At 42.9% G+C, this 26,212-nt stretch overlaps 1 protein-coding gene across 17 annotated transcripts in view; it reads right to left on the bottom strand.

The window, feature by feature from the left end:
- ARID1B (AT-rich interaction domain 1B) overlaps positions 1 to 7,514 on the bottom strand; it is a 451,067-nt gene extending 443,553 nt beyond the window's left edge. For 3 of the 17 annotated variants that reach the window (XM_075924499.2, XM_075924501.2, XM_089777303.1), the window contains exon 1: positions 5,259 to 7,510. In XM_075924499.2, coding sequence (XP_075780614.2) covers positions 5,259 to 6,959 — 1,701 coding nt within the window. In that variant the 5' untranslated portion in view covers positions 6,960 to 7,510. Of the gene's footprint in view, positions 1 to 5,258 lie in introns of all 17 variants that reach the window. The other 14 variants (XM_075924506.2, XM_075924510.2, XM_075924504.2 and 11 more) reach the window with 8 other exon arrangements.
- Between the last annotated feature and the right edge of the window lie 18,698 nt (positions 7,515 to 26,212).

Raw genomic sequence — 26,212 nt, 5'->3', positions numbered from 1 at the left:
AACGCTGAAAGACAGCCAGGATTCTTTCTGCCTTTTAGATAATAAAAAATGGAAGTTCTAGTTTCCCAACTAAGCCTTCAGGATACACCTGTTCAACCCAAATTTCCTCAGTGACACCCAAACCCTAAGGTTTTATACAGGCATGAGTAAGGACATAATCATAAAACAATGCAAGACAGACAGCTGATGTACAGGCACTATTATTTAGAATTCAGGATGATTATACAGACATCAAGTCATTTTCCTTTACTATTGCTTGAATAGTGTCTGAAGACACACTACACTGGAGCTTGGTACCCACATTATTTTTAGATCAATTTTCAAAACAAATTTGAAAAACACCAATTAAAACAAACTGCCAATTTAATTCATTTAAGGCCTTACCCTTTCCAACCAAAAAAAATGTTAATACTATGTAAATATCTCCCTCCAAACAATCTGAATATTGTAAACACAATGCTGAAATATATTCTGGCAAGTTATCTTACCACATACTACTGGGAGCTGAAATCCTCAAGTCTTGAGCATGTATTCACATAGGGTAGAATAACACTGCTGTACATATCTACAGATAAACATTACAGCCTCCTGATAAAATGGCACATTTTAAAAAAGTATTGAAATGCAAGACTGCACCCATGTCCTAACAAGTTTAGGATAGCCATGTGGACTGAATTATAAATAAAATACTGTTGCTTATTACTAGTAAGAATTTCAGAATATCCATACAGGATTTATGTGCTCTACAGACACAATAATAAATAATAACAGAAAAAAATGTAACTTCAATTATCAATCTTATTTTAGTGATCAGAATTAATCTTGTTTTAACTTTTTTTAAAAACACTATTTCAAATGAGAATGTTGGGTAATCTATGTCTGTCAACTAGACCGATTGTTGATAGTCAATATCTCAAAATATAATTATATATGCGTCCAGAAATAAAAATACAGCAACAGAATAAACGTATTCATTCACTTTCTTTCCCCAAACGTAGATCAAAATGCCAGAAACAAATTAACTGACTGTTCAACTATACAAGTCTAATGTGAAGGAGGCAGTAATATAGTGTATTGGTATGCACCACTTTTATTTATTGTACCTCGTACACAGAGACCTGCTCTTCAATTTGCAAGCATAATGACCACTACAGAAACCAATAAGCGAACACCAAACCACAAGTTGTCAAATATATAATCACAGTACAAAAAGATGCTACTAATCACAGTACAAAAAGATGCTACTAACTCATACTGCTCTCTGCTATTTCTAGTTAGAGAATATGTAACAGAACATTGTTTGAGAATAAATACACAGGTCTACTAGCCCATTAATGTACTGAGAATCTATGCACCATACAGACAGTTGTCCAACCGCCCCCAGACATAGGGCCTAGACCCACAGTCCCTTACTCAGACTACATTCCCCCTTAAAGACAATACAACTGGCATAAGAAGAGCTGTAGATTCAGACCCATTCTGAGTTTATGTGGGAACAAATTCCCATAGAAAGATAAACTATTAATTTTCAAACAAATCAGCTGTTCCATTGCACTGATTTTTTTTCCTAACTGGTAAATATTAAGTGCAACCCAGATAATCCTGAAAAGACCAAGTACAGACACACAAAAGAAAAAGTGAGCGCAGAACTTGTGTATGTATGCATCTTTCCCTCCTTCCCTGTCTTACACACACACACACACACACACACACACACACACACACACACACACACACACACACACACACACCCCTCCCCCGTGGAATGCAACTCAAAATATAGAGCAAGTAGGATTTTATGACTAAATATTTGAATTATATTGTCCATAAACTGGTCAATAACTAAGCAAATGGCTGGCAAGATGTCATCACACCCATCCCTTACCTGTGATATCACAAAACTTCTTATTCATAACTAATTAATTTTGTGTTAACAGTATCCAGTAGCTTTGAATATTTGTTCTTCTTCCCTTCTTCTACGAGAGGCCTCTTCAAGCCGCATGTCTCATCTCTGGTTCAGGCAAATAGGTTAAATGAAGCAGAAGCAAAATTTCCTTAAATGATTTAATAGGTTAGACAGTCGGACATTTCAGTTTATAGTGGGAATCTATTGCGCTGGACACTACAAAAAGTGCCTTTCTATAGGTAATAATTTCCTCAGCATGCTGCTTCAGGTATTATAGCCCATTGTTCACAGAGCAATAGTTTATGTATGTTAAGAGTCAAATTGTCATTCGCATACTGACACACACACACACACACACACACACACACACACACACTAAGTATACACCCATATGGACCAGTACAATTTTAAAAAATTCAAAGAAATACTACACTCTAATGCTAGAGGAAAGGTTCTATTGATCACTTATTTAAAAAAAAGTACAATTTCTACACCCACTGAAATAAGGTACCAAAAGAATTAAAGCTATATTAAAAGAAATAACTATACCAGCAACTAAAATAGTTATTTTCTACTCAATATAATCTATTTTCCTTTAAAAAAAATTCAATCCAGCAGATTTGATTTTAGCAGACCCAATGATACACACAGTAAATTATAATTAAAAAGGAACAAAAATATTATTGCTGAATGTCTTTTCTTTATTATATAATATATTTCCTGTAATATTTGTATCTATATAAATATTTTAGAGATATAGATATAGATGATATAGATATAGATATTAAAAAATACCAAAATGAAACAAATAATGTGCAACCCTGAAACAATACATAGACCCATAAATATAAAAAAAATATTAACAAGGGTCATACTGAAGACATAATGAATTCACTCTCAATTACGATAAAAATATCTTGTACAATTTCTGCCATAAAAAAATTGCACTCAGAAGTACCATGTGCCTACATCTGTCCCAATACATTTTTCCTAGCTTTTAAAGCTGTAAATTTTAAACTACCTATGTTTAAAAACAAGCTGACAATGCAAATCTTGTAGAATTAACTGTGAAAGGTTATGCATATGAAGCTAAGTTATTTTATGATTCCTTATGACCCTTTTACCAGTACAAATTTAAGGGGAAAAAAATGAACACTCATTAAATCCTTATTACTCTATCAGAAATAGCAAGGAAAAAATGCAATAGAGTAAAACGCTGCAGTAATGGTCTGTAGACAATAGAGAAACATTTTCATTCTGTCCAAGGTTCACATTATTAAGGTCAGTCCATCATTCACTACAAAAAACAATGTCTGTTTAGGCTCATTTTAAAATTTCTTTTACAGAAAAAATGCAACTGACTAATGTCCCAAAAAGCATACACCTGTACTTCTTTCTATTAGCCTTAATTCATAAAACCTATTAAATGACTTAACAGTTCTTAAAAACAAAATCTTGCTGAGGGAAGACGGACCTTCCCTCCTTTCCCCCCAAAAAAACCGAAAACTTGAATGCTTTATCACTCCTTTTAAAACAGTTTAATTTCCTATGGAGAATTCAAGCATAAGCTCATTTTATATTTGTACACAAAAATAATTAGATTACAGATTCTTCTTGATACATCTCCTCCCATTCAAATATAAAACAGATTTTTCTAAAATATCTGGATTCACATCAGTGGTATAAAAATCACTGATCATTCAAATAGCTTCTTCTCCCTTTTGTATAATATGCCATATAGCATCAGATATTGGATGCCACAAATAAATAAAAAACCTAAAGCACAAACACAGGGCTATGCCCACTATAAATGTTATGCACTGAAATAAACTGAGAATGTAGGATGATCTTTATATTCAGATTAAAGTACCAAAATATCTCGTTTCCTTTCATAACTAGCACATTTTTACATTAAAATACGTTTAGTAAGAGGCATAAAGGTTCAAATAAATACCACTTGAAATTACTGAATCCTCATCCAAGCCACGCTATTATATTTTTATCTGCGAGTCTGATTTGCTATCAAAATAAAGGTATATTTAATTTAAAATCAACGCCCAGAACAACCATCAACTAACAACTGAATTAAAAACATAAATAAGATGCCACTGGCTTTTCATTATACTGTTCACAAGTATAATTTTTGTTGAGGCACATGAAACCTCCACTGTATAGATATGGTTGCTCATTGTTTCAGCTTCTTCTAACAATGTTTAACTTTTGCATCTGCGAGCGATACTGCTCAGTTATTATTTGTGGCAAGAATTTTTGTGACTGTACTGCTCAGCACTTCTATTTACATCAGCAGTGCTAAATGCCCAATGGTGAGAGAGGAGCCAATCAGATGGCAGATTAGATGTCAACTCAGAGGCAGCTGTCTGGAGACTATTACAGCCAGTTTACCTCCACAATTCAAATTCCAAACCTTGCAAAGGAGATCAAGTCACTCTTTAGGCTCAGACTGCTAGCAAGAAAGATGGAGTGCAGACCATTTCCTAACCAACCCCTACAACTTTGATGATGGCAAACAAGCAATCTATATAAACATAATCCAACAATGATCTGATATTGATTTGTAATTTATTGGATTTAATTTATCAGGGATGTGTATATTAGTCAAAACAAGCAGAGCTCTCAATATCTGGTTCTGTTTATTTAAATAAAGGATTCTTCCAGTCTCTTCATCAAAGTATGGATTATTTCAAAAAGGGAATAATAATACTTATGTATTATATTCACTTTACAAATAACACTTATTTTCATCTCATCCCGGTTGGATGCTTGAGGCAAATATAAAAGAAGAATACACCACCTCAACGCCTACCAAATAAACCTTCTTGACTATGGCACTCACCCTTCCAAGAGCCAAGGCAACCTGGCTGTATTTTTGCTGGATTTCACCATACTGTCTTCATCAGCAATACAACTAATTTGTTAAAAGGGTATCAAAGTTATCTGCTTGGTCTAAAAAAAAAAAAAAAAAATCTAATAGAGGGCAGTCAATGTTATTTTCCAGAATCTGACAGTGTAGTTACAAAAGCAACTCCTCCCTCCTCACCCAAACTGCTTTTCCTCGGGGCCTTCTATCTTCAAATCTGTTTCAAACTGGAGGAAAACTTTATACAGTTCAATTTTGTAAGCGAATAGTGCAATTCTGCACAGTGAAACCATTTGTCGGATGCCTCCAATCAGTCGGACACTGTGTCTTACCAAACCCTGTTATGGAGGCAGCAAGTAGTTTATATGGCCGAGAGGAGGAAAAGTAAATTGGAGAGAAACTAAAGCACTAGACACACATTCAAAACATACAAGTGGGGAGTGTTTTGGGGTGAGGGGGTGTCTGGTGGTTTACCTGGGTTCTGCTGATGGTCTGACCAGTGCTTCCAGGGCTCATAGCTGGGTGAGCTCTTTGTTGTGCTGCTGCCCAGGCTGGGCTTGCAGCTCCATACTGGGAGCCCATGTCTTTGCCCATGCCCATGCCCGCTGCTGCCTGCTGGCTTCCCGGGACTGCCCCTGCTGCCTGGGCTTGCGGCTGCTGCTGTGGTGGGGCACTGGGGTTGCTGTAATCAGGGTAGCTGCTGCCATAGCTCCTCATCATGGGGCTGGGGGAAGTGAGCAGCTGGTTCAAGGTAGGGGTGGCTCCGGACGGGTGCTGGTTCTGCCCGGCAAATCTCTGGAAGCCTCCAGCCCCAGAACTCGCAGCAGCCTTGCCCAGGCTGGCCCCTCCGCCCGGGCCCATCATCATGCTGCTGCCCTGCTGCCGGGGGGAGCTCAGCACCCCGTAGCCAGAGGACGAGCCCCCATAGCCGCCTCCTCCTGCTGCTGCTGCCGCCGCTCCTCCCGCTGCGGCGGCGGCGCCGGGCCGGCCGTAGCCGGGGTAGTGGTTGTACTGGCTGTTGGGGTAACCCTCGTGGGAGTTTTGCAGGGGGTCCATGCTGTTGGGGGCCGCCGTGGGGTGCATCAGCCCCATCCCGGGGCTTTGTTGTCCGCCATGTTGATCAAAGCAAGGCCCGGCTCGGCTCGCTGTAGCGCTGCTGGCAGGGGCAGGGTTGCCGTAATAGCTATTAAACTCCGAGACACCCACGGCGGAGGGGCCGCCGCCTCCCCCGCTCCCGCTCCCGCCGCCGAGGCTGCTAGTGCCGCCGCCGCCGCTCCCAGCGCTCTGAGGCGGCTGCTGCTGCCCGCCCAAAGGTCCCAGGCTGGGGTGCTCGTAGCGGCCGCCGATCTGCTCGCCCATTTTGCCGGGCAGCTCTTCCTCCTCGCCCCCTTTATTCAGCATTTGCTGCGGCGGCGGCGGCGGAGGGGGCTCGGCCTGATTTCCCAAAACACCGTCTTTTCCTCCATGTTGCTGCTGCTCCATGTCTGCACTGGGCTGAGCAGCGCCGCCACCGCCGTTGTTGTTGTTGCTGCCGCCGCCGAGGCTGTTGTTATTCTGCATCGGATGGTGCTGAGGCGGCGGCGGCTGCTGGAATTGATTTAGCTGCTGCTGTAGTGCATGGTGGTGGTGGTGGTGGTGGTGCGGGTGGTGGGCATGGTGGTGGTGGGCATGGTGATGCGGGTGGTGGGCATGGTGGTGGTGGGGAGGTGCGGCAGGGTGATCGCCTCCAACGTTTTTCAGTTTGTGGTTGGGGAGCAGCCCCGTCTCCATGGCCGAGCCCGGGTTAGAGGCGGAGGAGGAGGAAGATGAAGGTAACCCCGAGGAGCTTCCACCTTCTTTCAGAGCCGACTCCGAAGAGGAGCTACTGCTGCTGCCGCTGGTGCTGGCGTTGTTGTTGTTATTACCGGTGGCAGCAGCAGCAGAAGTTGCATTATTGGCCATGTTCAGTTCATTATGGTGGTGGAGGAGATGGTGATCTACATTATTCAGGCTGCTGCTGCTGTTAGTCCCATCTCCGACCCCCAGCATGGAGCCCGCTCCGGGTCCCCCGGTGGCCGCGGCGGCTGCTCCCCCCGAGTTGAGATCCTGGCTCAAGTTGCCCGGCAAACTCGGGGTTTTGCCCTTGTTGTTCTTCGCACCCGCCGGAGCCGCTGCTACTTGCGCGGCCATGATCATTGCAACATTGCCAGTCCGAAAGCAAAAATCCAACACCCACCCTCAAAAATAAAATAAAAGCGAAACGGGGTGGGAGGGTGGGCAAAGGAGGGGAGAAGGGCAAAAAGAGAAAGGGGGGGGGGACCAACTTATTTGAATAAACAGTAACCCCTCCTGATCACTCCACACACAAAAAATATATATAAAAATTCCCCTCCCCAAAGTCCGTGATTGAGATTAGAAACAGTAAGAATGTCTTACGGTCTGTGCCTGTTCCTGCTGTGTGATTTCATGTTGAAAGTTTTTTGTTCAGGTTTAAATGAAACTTTTTTTTCTTTTCCTCTCTAACCCGGATATGGGTAAATACACGTCTGACTGAGCCTATCTGGCCCAGCATGGCATGAGAGAGAGAGCGAGCTCTAACAACTATTATCCACTTCTCTCTGATTACTCCTGTACACTTGGAAAACGCGGACTGGACTTTCCCCTCCTCCTCCTGCAGCAGGTTTAGCGGTGGCAGTCAGAGAGAGACGCGCATTACAACCTTCAACAGCCCCGAACCAAGACAGCTGCTTCTGCTAATGCAAAAGGATGTACGCTCCCTTTTTGTATTTTGTGCCCGTCAAGCATCGTAGTAGTTAGAGATGGAAAAAATCTATCACTCAACTCCCTTGCAAATCTAGGTTATAGTCTTCCACAGAGAATGGAATATTAAACTGATTGCTACAAATGATCTTACCCAAAAAGGACAACTAAGCATCACTGGGTGGGTCAAATTCAGGCCTGGTGTAATTCAACTGAAGTAAAAGTTGTTACATCATGGATTAATTTGGCTTTCTGCCCATGTATTTTTGGGGTGAGAGCTGAAGGTGCTCATCATAACAGCTTAGTAGACAAAGAGAAAATCCAACACATTGTTGGCAATATATTTTATTGGATTAAAAAAAAAATTGGTCAAACTTTCAAAATCTTTTCTCTGTTTTTCAAGCCAGTAGGCAGTCTAAGGTTTTCTGATTTCAAGACACTAAAATGTATTGCCTACAAATTGTTTTATGGAAAAATAAAAATACTTGTAAAATGTTCAAATTAACACAAAATTCAGTAGTAATGGCATTTTTTAAATTATCTGTAGTGTCCAGCTGTTTCAAAGTTCTAATGATCATTTGTGCTAATGATGTTTTTAATATAAGCATTACGTATGGAGCTTTTTGGAACATGTTCTCGTATTTATATGCAGATTACAAGGCTCCCAAGGAAAGTCCTATAATTGTGTCCCGAAACAACATTATTTTCTAGTATATCTAAGACACTCATGAAAATGTAGTAATATAAAATACAATATATAATCAAAGCAACCATTACTCCTAATGACTTAGATTTATATAGCAGATTTCTCCAGCTATTGCTAGTTAATTTTTTAAAATAATTGTCTTAATATAAGTAAGAACTTGATCAGGAAAACGTAACAGTCAAACACCACATTCAGCTAATAAAAGTAGTTGGAAAATTAAATATTCTTCCATGGACACAAGTAAGACAGGATATTGATGGTATTTAGACAATTTAATAAGAATCTAAAATGTTATATGAAATAAATATTTTATTAAAATCTGTTAAATAGCATTTTCAGCTCACTAAATAGACTTTTTAATACTGACAGAACATAAAACATAACTTGTCATAAATGATGATGTAATGAGTAGGAAGTGGGATTTTTTTATTTCCACTGTGAAAACATTAAAGAACAGACTCTTCATGACAGCATGTTGATAAATGTATGAACAATGTGAGTTCAATGTCCATTGAATTTTCCAGCATGGTTCTACTTTGTAAAAGTCTCAACATTCAACTACATGTTGATATTAGTTCTATTTTAATTCTTTCTCTTTTTTTTTTGTTTATGTTTTTGCACTCTCTGTAAGTACAAAAATGCTAAATAGTTAATAGAAACTGATAGAGTAGAAAAAAAATCAGTGAATAATTCTAGTGGGGGGAATCAGGTGCGTTCCCAAGGGTCATTACAGTCTGTAACAACAACAAATTGCAGTTCTATGCAAACTGCTAGAAAAGGGGTATATCATCTTTGTAGAAGAGAGAGTAACAGAACTGTAAGATGAATTCATGCCAAATCATTCATCAGCTTTTGCCAAGAGAATACTACATCTTTGTTAGTGAGCTTTTTTGACATTTTCTCCTGGATTTTCTTCTTTTTTATATTCAAACACATACTAATTATACACATTAAACCACATAGGTTGATTTTTAAGGCTTTCATATGCAAATATAAATATAGATGTCTTCTTGTGCATATTTATTTATATGTATATTCTACAATAAAATATAAAATCAATTACACATTTATGCTTTTGGGCACTTATATTAAAGCAAAAATATAAGTATATATATATATATATATATATATTTACAAATCTGATAAGATGTATTGAAGGTAGCTCTTTTGAGGATTTCAATACTTTGACTCATTTCACTAGTTCTGAATAAAAAAAAAAAAGCCACGAAGTTTAATGCTGATTTACTTTTTAAATATTTTTCCTGGGGAAAATAATGAACCTCAAAAAATGAAAAGTTTATTCTTCTCGGTCTTTTTCATTACATTTGTTTTAACAACTCAGCTACAAGATTGGAATTAAGACTGTAAAATAGAGGCCCTCAACACAATGAAATCAGTCTGCTATAAAAGGCAACACATGCCAGTTTTTCCTCCCCAATGGCAGATGCCACACCCGAAAGCAGACAGAAGGCACTGCAGTCTGTGCAAGTGAAGCACAACACAAAGCAACTATGGTTCAGTTTTGTTTTTTAGATCACAAATAATGTTGAAATATCTTGTACCATCTTTGCTCAGTTGATGAGTGGTAGTGTATGTTCAATTCATATGATCCTTTCCAAAAGCTTTCTCTGTTGTACAAATTAAAAATATATATAGGCATATAATGTGAAAAGCTGTAATTGTCATGCGTGGTGTCTGTTACAAAATTATGAAATCTAATGCTTAATGCTACAAATACATGATTTGAATGTTATATTTCAACTGCATTTTTTATAAATGTATATTAATTAAACACAATTTCTCTTTCATATGCTTTGTAGTATGCTGGATGTTGATTTTTCTGATAAATTTAAAACTCCTTTATTTGGGATCCATTTCCAGGATTAACAATATATTTTTCTAAATTTACTGTTTATTGCACTATGACATCTATATAGATTCCCAAGACATCTCTGTATAGCTGGTCCAATATGAAAGCCCTACACATTTCACAGCACTAAAGCAGCTATCTTTTTGTTTGGTCAGAACAGTGGCTTCTGAATGTTATATAGAGTATAAGCCAATATTTTGACAATGCTATGGTCTTATTGTTAGAGAAGGTAGAGAAAATAACCATTTTGTTTTGGGGTTCTATATTTTTATAGTAAGGGTTAAAAATTAATGGCCCAACCAGAGTTTTACCACCTTGCCACTTTGTTGTGTCCTACCCAGTTAACCACTGTACTCTGCAACATTATTTTGCTTGAAGTCTCTGTTTGGATTTAACAGTTTGGTCTTCTAGTTAATTCCCCTACACATCTAGGTAACGCAGATCACAAATTCACCATATTTTCCCTATTCTAGTTATTATAGATTTGCAGTGATTTAAAGGGGGGGGGGACCATAAAAAACCAAGATTTAAATTTTCAGAATTATTAAATTAACACTTCTTTCACTGGTTAAAGGCCCTATCCAAATTATATTGAAATAAATGTATTGGTTTCACTAGGACAGCGATCAGATCCTAAACAAAACAAAAAACAAAAAGAGTTAAAATACACGTACACACATAAGTACAGAGTACTGTGCTTTGGTTTAGCTTTATGTGAATCTCAAGGTGAAGTCTGCATTGTAAGTCACAGAACAAATGCAATGAGACATCACTAATTTTTATTACCTATATTGATTTTATATATTATTAATTAATAGGATGTATGAACTATTACAATCGAGTAACGGACAATATGCAATAATCTGCTTAGGTAAAGTACAATATTTCATCCTATCTGATCTTAATATATTTTGAAGTACACAGTGTTTACCAAAAGCCTAATGTGTGAGAGTGACACATTTTGCCATTTGATTAAAATCCGTTTTTCAGATACCACTTATAATGGGGAGTTTAATCAATTTATTCTGGCTGTGCGTAACCAAAAGGCCTCCAGAACATTACTATCTTCTTTTCAATAAAATCATTCATTATTTCATTAGGGAATTATATGAACAATTGTTTTCCTGCAAGATTTAGGTCCAAAACAGTAAAATATTTAAACATGTGCTTAATTCTACACGTGAATAATCCCATTGAAATCACTAAGATTATTCACTTATTTCAAGTTAAGAGCTTGGTTAAAGTGGTTTGCTGAACTGAGGCTTTTTTAATGAATAGTTTTTGAAGCTCTGTACTTCAGTGAAACAGCATGAGCAATTTAAAAAAAAAACAAAACAGCTTTACACTTCGCACTAATGGAGGGCTGCCGAGTTCTCTCATTCTGAAATCTATGAACTTTGATAGAACACCCTAAGAATTTTGTTTCCTGTGCCATTGTTTGGAAACAACATTGTATTTCTTGGGAGTGTAAGAAAAAGCCATACATCCTGTCTTCAAAAGAATGGTAATTCATGGTCACATTATCTTTATCAGTGTTGTTTTTTGTTTTAAGTGAAAAATGTAGTTGCAGGTACTACAGCCCTCAAAATCCTCTTGTCATTTATTGTTTTCCATTTTTCCTTTACTTAACATTTCCTTTCTCCCCTTGTTGCTATGTAAGGGTGTGTCTTGACTACACGGTTTTTTCAAAAAAGTGGACTTTAAAAAAAACCAACTTTCCCTGCATTTAGACTGCTGCGGTGTTCTTTCAAAAGTAAATCGAAAGAGCGCGGCAGTTTTTTTGACCGCAGAAAACCTCGTTTTACAAGGAAGAACGCCTTTTTTCGAAAGTACTCTTTTGAAAAAAGGCGCTATGTAATGCAAACCGTGCTTTTTCGAAAGAGAACATCCAGACTGCTTGGGTGCTCTCTTTCAAAAAAGCAGCTTGCTTTTTTGAAAGTACTGGTTGTAGTCTAGATGCTCTTTTTCGAAACAGGCTTTTTCGAAAGTATTTTGCAGTCTAGACATAGCCAGAGATACAAACAAACAAAAAAGGAAAAAGTCTACAATTTTCTTCATGCAGATTTAGGGATCCACTCATATGGAGTCTGTAGTAGGATCAGGACCTTCCTCACTGATACACAACGGAAAACAATGAAACTGACTATACACAATGTCAAACAAAGAAACTGAAAAAAATAGTTTTCACTAATCCCTTTAAATTAGAGTAAACTTGTGTGTTATATGTAGCAACATAAGTCAAACCATTTTAGATAGAAGTTTTGCTTTTAAATTGGTGTCAAATCAGTAAGAAAATGTTGAGTTATAATGTTGATCAGGTATAAAATTCAGGCCTTTTCTACACAGTAACATTGACCAGTAAACCTATTGAGGAATACCCAAATAACTATGTTGGTCAATTTTCCCCCATGTAGACAAGACCTCATAAGGATGTTGGGGGTAGGAGAGGAGAGGAGATTTAATTAAAATGGGACTAATTTACAGAGTAAAGTATTATTTGATATGATAAAAGATGGCAGAGTTAGGCTGCCACCTTTCAAAAAAACAATAACTCAGAAACCCAATGCTAATACCATGGATTCTTTTCACAAAACATTCTTGTGTTGATAATTTTCTTATTTTCCCTGTATTTGGTTATAGATTATAGTTGTTGCTGAAGATTTTCTTATTATCGTTTGCACCTATCCTCTATCTTCCAGCATTATTGATACTGTAACTGTTGAGGCATTTGCACTTGTAGTTTCTTTTATTTTTTTTCTGGAATTTACAAAATGAATGTAAAAATATGAGAAAGTTGGTATGAAAGATTTTTAATTTTTCACATCAGAAATATCTTTTAAACAAGTACATACTTTGAATGATGGTAACAAACTGAATGTAAGGATTATAGTACATATGTTACATCAGACAGGAAGAAAAAAAGGGGGTATATTGTGTCAGGCTCATACTGTGTGTTAAAGTTTTTAAGATTTAGATAACTTTGTATTTAAGTTACAGTGCAAGGCTCAGATTCAGGAAAACATTGCTTTTTAGGAATAGCACTTAAGTGCATCCTTATTGTAAAGTAATGTAATCCTGATGTAAGAGAGTGCATTGATAAGAGGTTTAAAGCATTCCAATCCCATCTCATCAACCACACAAAGATAAAGAGGGCAATTCACTAAAATTAGAAGAGGTTAAAGCTAGGGATGTGAACAAGTAGTCAACTAGTCAATTAACCAATAAGCATGGATTTATTGGTTAATCTAGTTGACTAATTGCATATTACCCTCCCTTGCTGCATTCCCCCCCAGCAGCCTCTGTCTGTAGAGAGCTCTGACCTTCCATGGGCAGGTGCTGCTGCCACCCTGAACTGCTGCCTCTGTATCAGAGGCAGCAGAGGGGGGTAGCAGGCAGCCGGTCCACAAGGGGAGCTATTTTTTAAACTGGTTCCCCTCATGGACTAGCTGCTGTCTAGCATCTGACGCTGCTGCCTCTGACACAGAGGCAGCAGCGTGGAGTGGCAGGGAGCTCCCTGGGAGTGGGGCTGGACTGCACTGGCCTATAGAATAGTCAACTAACTGCTAAGAATTCATGCAGTTTGTTGACTATTCAATTAATCGATAGCTAACATCCCTAGTTAAAGTCAGGTAAGACTCTAGCCTATAAACATGTGAATGTCAAAAGGTATCTTAATGCAAAGTTAAGATGCAAATTTACAAAACCCAAAGGGACTACTGTGATCCTTTTGTCTGACCTCCTGTATAACACAGGCAATAACGCTTTCCCCAAATATCTTTTAGAAAAAAAAATCCAATCTTGAAATTAAAAGTTGTCGGTGTGTGTGATAACCAAAGTATGCACAGCCAAGAAAAAAGAAAATCTCACAATCTGTAACAAGATACTGCAGAGCAAACAGAACACAACTGTTCACTTCTGCAGGCTTACAGCCTGATCCTAAGATCACTAGAGACTACTGAAGGACACCCATTTACTTCAATGGTCATTGGATCAGGCCCTTAGTCAGAGAGTAAGCATATTTCCCCTCTATCACAAACTTGTTGGATTACTAGAGATTTCCAGGTCAAAGACATAGTTTTCATTCTTAATTAATGCGGCACAGTAATCTGTCATCAGATGTAATATTTCAAAATAACATAAGCAGCCTTGCTCTACACATGATGGTTATGACCTCCTGTTTCATGGAGGATATTACTGTGACCTCCACCCCCTCACTAAGAAATGTCTTCTGGTTGTAGTATATTGTATTCACATTTGAAGCGCATCTCTGGACTTAAATCTGAAACAATTAAAAAAAATCTTTACTTTCACAAATTAGAGTCCCGCTGCCCCCAGCTATCTTTAGAAGTATCCACACTCTTGAATATGTGTGGGAGACACAATTATGGAACCACCTCAGATACTCTATTTTATATATGGTAGGTATTTGTATGACCCACATTAGTGTAGTATCTGAGCACCACCGTTTTTATGTATCTTTACACCACCACAGCAAGAAGTAGTCTTATCCCCCATTCTACCCATAGGAAACTGAGACACAGACAGACTTGTCCCTGCCTACACAGGAAGTCTGTGATGGAGCAAATCCTGAACCCAAATCCTAGTCTAGCACCTTAACCACTCAACAATCCTTCCTAGTATTATAAGCTGGGTTCTGTAAATGTGCAGTCCAATGTCTAATTTGTGGCAGCACTTATGGAAGTATGTGAGATGGGAAGTCTAGGTTTTTTTTTTTTCCTTGTGCACTTACATAGGAGGCAGTCAAAATGGTGGTGCCTACATTCTCTAAATATAAAGGGAGAGGAGGAAGAGCTCAATGTGGCTGAAGACAATCCGCATACCTGATGAAGAATGTGTAGTCACAGCTCTGTCTTCCGTGCACCTACCAGTATACTGGCACAGCACTACAACACAACACACTATTTAAGGATGCTGTAATTATCAGTTAAGACTGTACTCTCCAAGGAGGCATTCTGGCTGTCTCTGTCCTTTGCAAACAGGGTGCTTTGACCAACTGCCATTCGAGTGGTTCCCTTTACATCCCCTTGTCACATCATGACTGGCTCTCAAAGTCATGATCAAATCTTTTTCAGAGGAGTAATACATTTCTCCATAAAAGCATTCTCCATGATATTGGTCCCTTGCTTCAAAATCAAAACTTCTAAAAGCTTTTTAAACAATGGAAGTGGATAATTTTATAACATGGGCATTTAAAACCACAAGATTCTTCTAACTGAGCACTTTTAAGTCTTTACTTATGTGAGTAATCTTTACTCCTACAAGTTGTTCCATTAAATTAACTGAAAGAACTTGAATGTAAATAAGGTTTTCCAGGATCAGGCCTTTAGAATGAGTGCTTTTCTTATTTAAACTTAAAATGAATTTGATTTAAAAATTTAATAAACCTTTTAGAAGGTTAATAAACAAGTTATTTAAGAAAAAAACAATAACGGACTGATCTGAACTAAAACAGCTAGTTGCTATTATCAAAGTCATCAACAATGTGGAAACTGACAAGAAGCTTCATTTTTGACTCTGTTGCTGATCTCAAATAGTCTGTTAATATGGCTTTTAGGAAAATTGTGGGTCAACAAAAAACAAATTCTCAGACTGTTTCAACTGTTTTTTTAAATCATTATCTACTAAGACATTCCAGGCTTTGACTTCTTCATTTCAGTGGATTCTATTCAAAATTAAATATTTGCATATTTGTTGACATACAGTCATATTCTTGATCCAGCTACAACTTTCTTCTACCACTCTGGAAGTGAATGGCAACCATGAAGCTCACTTTACTTGCCCCTTGAAGAAATCCCCAACAGTTCCATACTACCATCTTGTGGCCACTGGCTTAGTGGGCATTAAGGATCTCACACAACACGAGTGGGTGACTGGGCAACAAAAGGGCGTATGAAATTAAATGTTGCTAAATGCAAAATAATGCACATTAGAAAACATAATCCCAATTCTGAGATTTAAATTGGCTGTTCTAGGAGTCATTTTAGATCATTCTCAAAAAACATCCACTCAATGTGCAGCAGCAGTCAAAAAACAAACAAACAAACAAACAAAAAAACCTAACAATGTTAGGAACCAGTAGGAAAGGGGTAGATAATAAGATATAATACCACTATATAAATCCTTGATACACCCACATCTTAAATAGTGCAAGCAGTTCTAGTTGCCCTCTGACTACTCAAAAGAAGATACATTGGCATTAGAAAAGGTACAGAGAATGGCAACAATAATGATTAAGGGTATGGAACAGCTTATCTATAAGGAGAGATTCAAGAGACTGGGAGTTTTCAGCTTGGAAAAGAGACAATTAAAAGGGGATAAAAAATAGCTCTATAAAATCATGACTGGTGTGGAGAAAGTGAATGAGGAAGTGTTATTTACGCTTTCACATAACAGAAGAATCAGAGGTCATTTGATTAAACTAATAGGCAGTCGGGATGTTAAATATCAGTTAACTGAATAGTCAATTATCATGAATTCTTATTGGTTACTCGACTATTCTGTAATCCCTGCGGGTGAGGCTAGCATCCAGTGTGCCCCAGATCCACTCTCGAGAAGACCCCTGCCACTCTGCTCTGCTGCCTCTGATACAATGTTTAAAAACCAGCTCCCTGTGTGGACTGGTTGCCTGTCACCCTGCAGGCAGCAGCCCCTGTCTGGGAGGGATCTGAGTTCCAACTCGCACTGGGTCCAGGAGCTGAGCCGGGTTGCCTGACTGCCTGGCTCCTAATACACTTTAAATACAGAGCTGTAGCAGGGGTAGGTCCTGGACCTGGCACAAGCCAGGACTGAACCAGGCTGCTGGCTAGCCTGCTAACAAATTTACTGGCGGGGGGGAGGGAAGGGGAGGAATGTGTGTAGTCTACAGCATTAACCTATACAATTTTGCTTATCGGTTAATCAGTTAATCGACTACACTATTACATCCCTATTAGGCAGCAGGTTGAAAACAAATAAAAGGAAGTACTTCTTCACACAATGCACAATCAACTTGTAGAACTTGGTGACAAGGGATGTTGTCAAGGCCAAAACTATACTGGAGTTAAAAAACATTAGATAACTTCATGGAGGATAGATCCATCAATGGCTATTAGCCAAAACGGTCAGAGACTCACTCAAATGCTCTGGGTGTCACTAGCTTCTGAATGCCAGAAGTTGGGAGTAGAGGACAGGAGAGGACTCACTCAATAATTACCCTCTTCTGTTCATTCCCTCTGATGTATCTGCATTGGCCACTGTTGGAAGGATACTGGGCTAGATGGACCATCGATACGACCCATGATGTTCTTTGTTGTCCCAAAATCTGCCCCCTAAAGATTGGGATTTTCAAAACCACTCACTAATGACCTAATTCTGCTCCAAATAAAATGAAAGGCAATCTCCCACTGATTAGCACAGTTAGGCCAATACTAAGCCCTTCTGAAAATCCCACCTTAATATGCATTCCTTGCAGAAAGGCAACTTCTCTGACATACTTGCACAGCTTTAGAGCAGGGGTGAGCAACCTGCAGACTGAGGGCTTCATGAGGCCCATCGGGGGTTTATGTATGACCCACAAGATATTTTACCATTGCCCACACACAGGGTTGACAGATTCCACCGGTTTCCATACACGATGGTTTCTGTCCATCGTTTTTCCCCCTCTTCCCCACTGATAGTTCTACAGTGACATGCACATAAAGTAAGGGCACATGAAGTGAGATGTGTACTGATTGCACACAACATTGACTTGAGAGAGCCATGCACTCCCTCTGCATCCAATCAAGGTGCTGCTACGGTTCAACCAGCCCACCCCACAAATTCTAGGTACACAAACACAATTAAGCAAAACTACTGTATCCCAGGAGGCCATCTTGGTTATGATAATCTTGCGGCCTACTGAGATAAAGGAGGGCCACTTATGAGAACCACTTTCTAGCCTAGGTTGCTCATTGCTGGTCTAGAGAAAAGTATATTTGAAAGGTACAGCAGATTAATTAGTTTGGTCCAATCCAAATGAATTAACTAGATAGGCTTTATTCCTGTTTAGAATCTTACCATTATTGTCCCAATTCAGTACCTTTTCCTTGTTATTAGATTTATTATTAACTTTAATGAGCAGGAACAGGAATCCCCACTGTAATGAAAATTGCTACATAACCTTTCAAGTAAGGTGGTCACTCTTAGGCTAGAGTTCTTAGGCAGAGTTCTTGCGCAAAAAGTTCTTGCGCAAGCACGCATCCACATTACCATGTGCTTTTGCGCAAGAGATGTGCTTTCGCGCAAGAGCATCCATGGCAGTGAGGATGCTCTCTTGCGCAAGAAAGCTCTGATGGCCATTTTAGCCCCTGTTGCCTGCCTACACATGCCTTTTTGCGCAAGAGCTCTTGCGCAAAAAGGCTTATTCCTCATGGGGAGAGGAATAACTCTTGTGCAAAAAGCACTGTATCCTTACGCTTTTCTGTATTTTTTCTTGCACAAGAACGGGCTTGTAGTGTGGATGCTCCACAAGTTTTTGCGCAAAATCGGCTGTTTTTGCACAAAAACTCTGCAGTGTAGACATAGCTTTATAGTATGATAGACTTATGTATCTGTAAACTAAGGAAAATAGGTATTCCAGTTTGAATTTGAATATATATGGATAATGGGTTGTTTGGTATTAACCTTCAACAGCTTCTTTTGGACTAGATTGAATTTAATCTGACCCATAGCTCTGACACTTGCCCTGTGGAAACGTATGTGCCAAATTAACAGTAATCTGTTTCCTTTCACATGTATTTGGTCCAGCATGCATTTTACTGTGGCAGTCTTGAAGGACTTGAATAACAGAATGGAGATCAGTTGATTTGGAATATTTATCTTAACTTTTCATTAAAAACAAATACACATTTATCTGAGAAATACAACAAAAGTGCAACATGCTAGACTACCCTTTGTTTCTTTATTTCCAGTTCAGTAGTTCCTTTACTTAATCTGATGTTAAGTCTACTTGTATAAAGGAACCCTATTTATCTGAGCAAATCTTATTCCTTAGCAATGAATCGCAGAACATTGTGGGGTGATTGTATAAAGCCATTGCTTTCTCTTTATTGCCCACTAAAGAAACATTTATGATTAAATGGGAAAGGGAACTATCTCATTCTCTTGAGCTGGAAGTATTGGACTCATAATGTCCTTCGTATGTGTATGTTCTATTTCAACTAACCTGCTAGAATTGCAATATAAAATTGTAAATCAATGGCATCAAACAACTGTGAAACTAAGTAAAATTGCAAGCCATTTCTCAGATAGATTTTGGAGATTGCTCCCAGCAAAGAATGCTTTTACATGTACTCCAGTCCCTGTCCTAAATTATCCCAATAAAAGTCACTTGTTATACATCACATTGAGAAAATTACTGGCTTCCTGATGCTAGGTACTCTGGAATATTGTATATAGGGACTCTTGGACATTGAGGTATAAACATACAGACAACTGAATGTTAATATAGTCTTGTTACTGCATGTTCAAACAGTTATTTGCAGAAACTGGAAAATTCTGACTCTTTTTTCATATTAGAATGGGTCTGGCAAGCCTGGAACCTTATAAATCTGTATAAATCGGCTCAGTTGTACTATGGAAATCTGTGTGTATTTCATTTGCATATACAATGTGTTCTTTTGCTGATTACTTTAGTTAGAATAGGAGTATCTAAACTGAACCACTCAGCAATGCTTTAAGGACTAGAATAGAAAGGTCCTCCCCCTTAGCACACGCAATAGTTTTTGTATTCTTTGTGTCTTCTTTTTTAAGGCTACATTTTTTTCACCCTTCTTTTCAACTACAGTAAAATGGATTTAATGTGGAGAATAAGTGTTTGTGATTGCCTGCATAAAAACAATAATAGCTCTCACTGGTTTACTAACAGTGATACAACAGTCAACAAACCATCCAGGGAAATTATGGATTTCCCATCTTTTCCAATCAAGATTGGATATCTTACTGGAAGATATTGGGCTCAATGAATTTATTGTCCTGTGTTATACATGACAGACCAAATGATCTAACTGAACCTTCTGACCTTCCGTTTTAAGAATCTACAATAAATAGATACGATGGAGGAATAATAGAAAGTGCCCTATTTGTGTGTGTGTTCCACAGATTTGGATACCAGCAATTATCATGCATCCCAGCTGCATTCACTGAGTTAGATGTAGATATATTGAATGGGAGAGGAGTAAGTTGCAGTAGCGTGGCAGAACTGTGACTGTATGATATGAAGAGAGAGGAGTATGCATACCTTTTAGCAAGCTGAGTCAGTAGATGTGCACAAGGTAACTCAAAATACCCTGGCCTCCACCTTGGCTCAGCAGAAGCAAGAAGCATCCCTCTTCACTAAGGTTTATGTTTGTTCCACCACCAAACAGACACTCCTGGTTTGGGAGTGTCTACATCAGCTGCTGCTTCCCCGCTGCGTCGGGATCTCTGGATGGGCCTTTCTATATCCCAGCAATGGGTAGTGAGCTTGTGCTGTGGCTGGTGGAGGTATGTGTGTGACTGTATTCAAATCCTGGCTGTCTGCCCTGCAGTTACTGTAGTAGGGCTAGGTTAGGGATCCTGAGTGAGTGCAAGAAGTGTAATGTAAGGGGCACTGCTCATCCATCATAAGTTGGGACCTATTCAAATTTCCATTGCTCCCTATACTACTGCTTCAAATAGGAGAGGAAAATGTAGTGCTTACCTGTAATACTCCCCATCCAGCCTGCTACCCTCCATGTTTCTCTTTCCACTCCCCCAAATCTCCATCACCTCCCCTGGACTAAGTCCCTCAATCCCCACCCCTTAATCTCCTCCTTTACCACTTATCCCTATTGAAACTCCTCTCTTAACAGCTCCTCCTTTCACCACAGCCTCAAGCCCTCCCCTCTACTCCATTGACTCCTCTGCCCCAGTCACTCCTTTCCTCCCTATCTCCACATCAGATGAGTGATTCCTATCCTACCTCTCATGATTCCAACAGCCCCATATTCCATAGCTCAGCACTGAAAAGGTTATGAGAATCTGAAAATGTTATGAGCAGTTCACATTAGAGGGCTGGGACTCAGTAACCCCGTGGGCAAATGATTTGCTTTTCTTTGATCATGCTCATATCCATTGTTCAGGGAACATTATTACATCCTAACTGCTTACTGGGAGAACTTTTTCTTTTCTCTATTTAGTGAATGCTGATTTCTTTGACAATCCTTAGTCCAGGTCCACACTACAGGGGGAGGTTGAATTAAGATAAGCAACTCCAGCTGACACTAATCAGCCCTTGTGGAGGGCATGACAAAGACCAAGACAATCCAAGTCAGCATATGGACTCTAACGTACTCAAAACAATCCATATTTAAACAGAAAATAGTGCTCTACCTTAACTCCAGGTGGGACCTCTATAGTCTGGACTTCCATCGACCACTGACATCTGTAGTATCAAGTATCAGAGTCTCGTGTTAGTCTGAATCTGCATAAACAACGAGAAATCTTGTGGCACCTTATAAACTAAGGGTACGTCTACACTACAGCGCTAGTTCGAACTAACTTAGTTCGAATTAGTTAATTCGAACTAAGCTAGTTCGAACTAGCGCATCTAGAACTAAAAACTAGTTCGAACTAGCGTTTTGCTAGTTCGAACTAGCGCGTCCACACTGATTGGACGCAGGGGGGCATTTAAGGGCAGCTGAAACCGGTTCTGGCAGGGCATCAGGTCAGCAGTTGCTTTGTGTGGCTGCTGTCTGAGGCTATCTGAGGCTCGTGCTTAAAGGGACCCCCCCTGGACAGCCGGTTCTCAGCTTTTCCTGCTTGCTTGCCAACCTCGCCGAGGGACAGCAAAGCGTCGGTCTCTGTGCCCGTCTGTGTCGGTGCTTCCCTTCGGGGGGGACTGCCGCAGGTGGCAACATGGAGCCACGGCTCGCCCTGCACCTTCTGGTGCACGTTCTGGACTTGCTACTGCAAGCCTGCCAGCAATGGCTCGAGGCTGCCTGGCACCACCTGGGGAACGTCAGCCCCCTGCCTCTCCGCCTGGCCGCCCTGGGGGCCATGGAGGAGCCGCGGCGGCGCCCCGGCACCGGCGTGCCCCGCCGCATCTGGCGTCTGGACACCAGCAGCGACTGGTGGGACCGCATCGTCCTGGAGCGCTGGGACGACCGACAGTGGACCCAGAACTTTAGGATGAGGAGGGACACCTTCCTGGAGCTCTGCGAGTGGCTCGCCCCTGCCCTGCAAAGAAGGGACACTCGCATGAGGCCCGCCATCCCCCTCCAGAAGCGGGTGGCCATCGCCCTCTGGAAGCTCTCCACGCCGGATAGCTACCGATCCGTCGGGAACCAGTTCGGCGTGGGGAGATCCACTGTCGGAGCAGTGCTCATGCAGGTACGGCGCTCGTCGGCCACCGAGCCGGGGGGGAGGGGGGCTGCGAGGAGGGGATGGGCCGCCCCAGGGACAAAGGGGGGGGCGGGAGGAGGCGAAGGCGCCCCGCACCGGAGGGGTCGGGCTGTCCCGGCCGTACTACACGCCGCCAGGGGGGTTGCTTCCGGGAGTGGGGCGCGGGGCACTGCCAGGGCATGAATGCTCCCAGCCACCCGGGCGCCCCACTGATTGACGCTTTGCTGTGTCTCTCTCCGCAGGTGGTCAAGGCCATCAACCGGGTGCTGCTCCGCAGGGTGGTCCGCCTCGCCGACCCGGATGCCGTCATCCGGGGATTCGGCGCCCTCGGCTTCCCCAACTGCGGGGGGGCCATCGACGGGACGCACATCCCCATCCGTGCCCCGGAACACCAGGCGTCCCGGTACGTGAACCGCAAGGGGTACTTCTCCGTCATCCTGCAGGCCGTGTGTGACCACCGGGGACAGTTCACGGACATAAATGTGGGCTGGTCCGGCAAAGCACACGACGCCCGGGTGTACCGGAACTCCTCCGTGTGCCAGCGGCTGCAGGACGGGACCTTCTTCCCCGACCGCCACATCAGGGTCGGGGACGTGGACATGCCCGTCTGCCTGGTGGGGGATGCCGCCTACCCACTGCAGCCCTGGCTCATGAAGCCCTACACGGGGCACCTCAATCCCTCCCGCCAGGCCTTCAATAACAGGCTGAGCAGGGCCCGCATCGTGGTGGAGGGGGCCTTCGGGCGACTGAAAGCCCGCTTTCGATGCCTCCTCACCCGTCTGGACCTGGCCGAGCACAACATCCCTCCCGTGGTGGCGGCATGTTGTGTGCTCCACAATTTGTGTGAGCGGAAGGGGGAGGCTTTCTTGCCAGCCTGGATGGCTGAGGCTGACCGCATGGCTGGACACTACGGTCAGCCCCGCACCACCGCCGTCCGGGAAGCCCAGCGGGGGGCCATCCGGATCCGGGAAGCCCTGCGGGAGAGCTTCCAGGTGGAGGAGGAGGAGGACTGACCTCTCCCTGCATGCCCCACCGGGGCCTTCTTCCACCCTACCCCCCCCCCTTCCCCTTTCCCCTCCCTATCTACTGTACAATAAAGACACCTGTTTTTCAAACAAAAACGTCTGTTTATTTCAGAGAACTGGGGTGGGGGAGGGAGGAATGAAGGTGGGAGAAGGGAGGGGGAAACCTGGGACGAGGGAGCTGGAAGGGGAGGGGAGGGAAGGGAGGAAGGGAAAGGAAAGCTCAGGGGTGGGAGTCTGGGTGCCTCTCCCGTCTCGCCACACTGCGGGTCCGGGGGCGTCGGTGGGGAATGGTTGTGGAGGGGGGGGCAGAGAGGACAGGGGGTGTGGATGAAGCAGGAGCGGAAGCAGGAGCGGAAGCAGGAGGAACAGGAGGAGCAGGGGGAGCAGGGGGAGCAAGAGGGGGATCAAGAGGGGGAGCAGGGGGAGCAAGAGGGGGATCAAGAGGGGGAGCAGGGGGAGCAAGAGGGGGAGCAAGAGGGGGAGCAGGGGGAGGAGGAAATGGAAAGCGGTCTAGCAGGCTCTGGAGGTGGCCTCGCAGGGCACGTCCCTGCTCCTCCAGGGCCTCCAGACTCCTCTGGCGCAGCCTGAGGTCCTCCTGGACCCAGTGGTCCTGGAGACGGAGCTGTCGGTCCAGGAACCGGAGATGCCGCCTCTGGTAGTCCTCCTGGTTCCTGGCTGTCCTGCTTGCCCGGGCGCGGGCGGCTGCTGCAGGCGGTGTGGTGCGCCCTGCAGTCCCCGGTGCTGCAGCTGTGGTGCAAGAAGACCAGCGGTCAATTACCCCAGGGGCCCAGGTGTGTGAAACCCAGCTCCCCTCTGCAAGGCCAGGGCCCCTGCAGGATCCCCAGCTGCTGCTCCGTAGTGGGCAAGGCCCAGGCGCACGGTCCCGGGGCTCCCTCTCGCCCCAGCCCCCCGTACACATAAGGGGAACACGAGGGTACTCACAGGTGGACGCCTCCCCGGCCTCTGATGATGCAGGCGAGCGGCTCTGTGGGGTGCCTCGGGGGTCCCGGGTCCTGGGAAGGCTGGCGGCAGGCTCCTGGCTCTCAGAGCCCTCTTCCTCCTCCTCGGTGTCCAGGAGCGGTCCCTCTGCCCCGGGGTCAATCACGTCCCGGGGGGCAGGGACGGCATGAGGCCCCAGGATGCGGTCCAGGGCATGGAAGTGGGGGCAGGCCTCCGGGTCAGCCTCTGGCAGGCAGGCCCGGGAGTAGGACTGCCGCAAGTCTTTAATCTTGCAGCGCACCTGCTCCCGGCTGCGCTGGTGGCCCCTGGCGGCCAGGCTGGCAGCCATGCGTCCATAGACGGCCGCGTTCCGGTGGCTAGTGCGGAGATCGTGGACATTTGAGGCTTCCCCCCAAACCTCGATGAGGTCCACGATCTCCGCACTTGACCAGGCGGGCGCCCGCCTTTTGCGCCCCCGGGCAGGCTCCCGGGAGCCGCCAGGCTGGTCGTGGGGAGCAGTGGAGGGCTGGGAGCCCTCGGATGGCTGGCTCATCCTGTGGCAGGTGCAGGCTGTGCAGGCACGGGTGCTGGCAGCCTTGCAACTGGCACAAAGTGAGTAGCCAGCCCATGGCCCTTTAAGGGCTCCGGGGCCGGGAGGGGGGCAATAGAGTTTCCCTGGTGTTGGCCAGAGTGGCCACCAGGGAAACCTGGGAAGCCTTAGCCTCCCACTAGTTCGAACTAAAGGGCTACACAGCCCTTAGTTCGAACTAGCTAGTTCGAACTAGGCGTTAGTCCTCGTAAAATGAGGTTTACCTAGTTCGAACTAAGCGCTCCGTTAGTTCGAATTAAGTTCGAACTAACGGAGCGCTAGTGTAGCGCATAGGAAAGTTAGTTCGAACTAACGTCCGTTAGTTCGAACTAACTTTCTAGTGTAGACATACCCTAACAGATTTATTGGAGCATAAACTTTCGTGGGCAAAGACCCATTTCGTGCACGACATACATGTGACTCACTGGGTCTTTGCCCACGAAAGCTTATGTTCCAATAAATCTGTTACTCTATAAGATGCCACAGGACTTCTCGTTGTTTATCTGTGGTATGATATTCTCACTGGTGCTCCCAGCTGGAGCATTCACAGGCAAAAGCCAGCTGTGTGCTCAGCAATTTCCCATTTCCCCCCACCCTCCCAGATCTTCTGGAGTGTTGCAAATAGCTCATTTGTGGCATTCAAGCTCAGGGAGGGAGGGGGACAAGTGAGGATGCGGGGGATATTCGGGGGGAAAAGGCAGGGTGGCTGTGGAGCCCCGCAGCCAGGGACCAGGAGTTCAGTCCAGGGGTCGCAGGACTTGGTGCACTCCCACAGGGCTACACTCCTGGCCCCCAGCTGCGGGGCTTTGCAGCCACCTTTCCTCCTCCCCTGAGTATCCCCCATCCCTGCTTCATCAATATTGGCCTCTCTGCTTCCACTGGAGTGGAGTCCCTAGCCTGCAGCAGCTGAGGGGCCAGCATTGACCTCCCCTGGTCTGACAAATTCCCTGGTTTGGGATGGGTCAGTTCCCGAGGGTGTTGGACCAAGGAGGTACAACCTGTAAAGCAGTACTGATGCTGTTATAGCTACGTGTTTTACAAGAATACAAAAAAACACAATTAAAAATATGTAACAATGGCTGAGGCAATTAATTTTAATATTTGCTGATAGTTCTGTAGGAAATTGTCTCAACAAAAATGTCCTAAGGAAATCAGCACATA

This window comes from Pelodiscus sinensis, chromosome 3, assembly GCF_052426305.1.
Source record: "Pelodiscus sinensis isolate ZL-2025 chromosome 3, ASM5242630v1, whole genome shotgun sequence".
NCBI lineage: Eukaryota > Metazoa > Chordata > Testudines > Trionychidae > Pelodiscus > Pelodiscus sinensis.
Note: the sequence above shows the minus strand (reverse complement) of the source record. Positions and strands in the feature narration are given on the sequence as shown.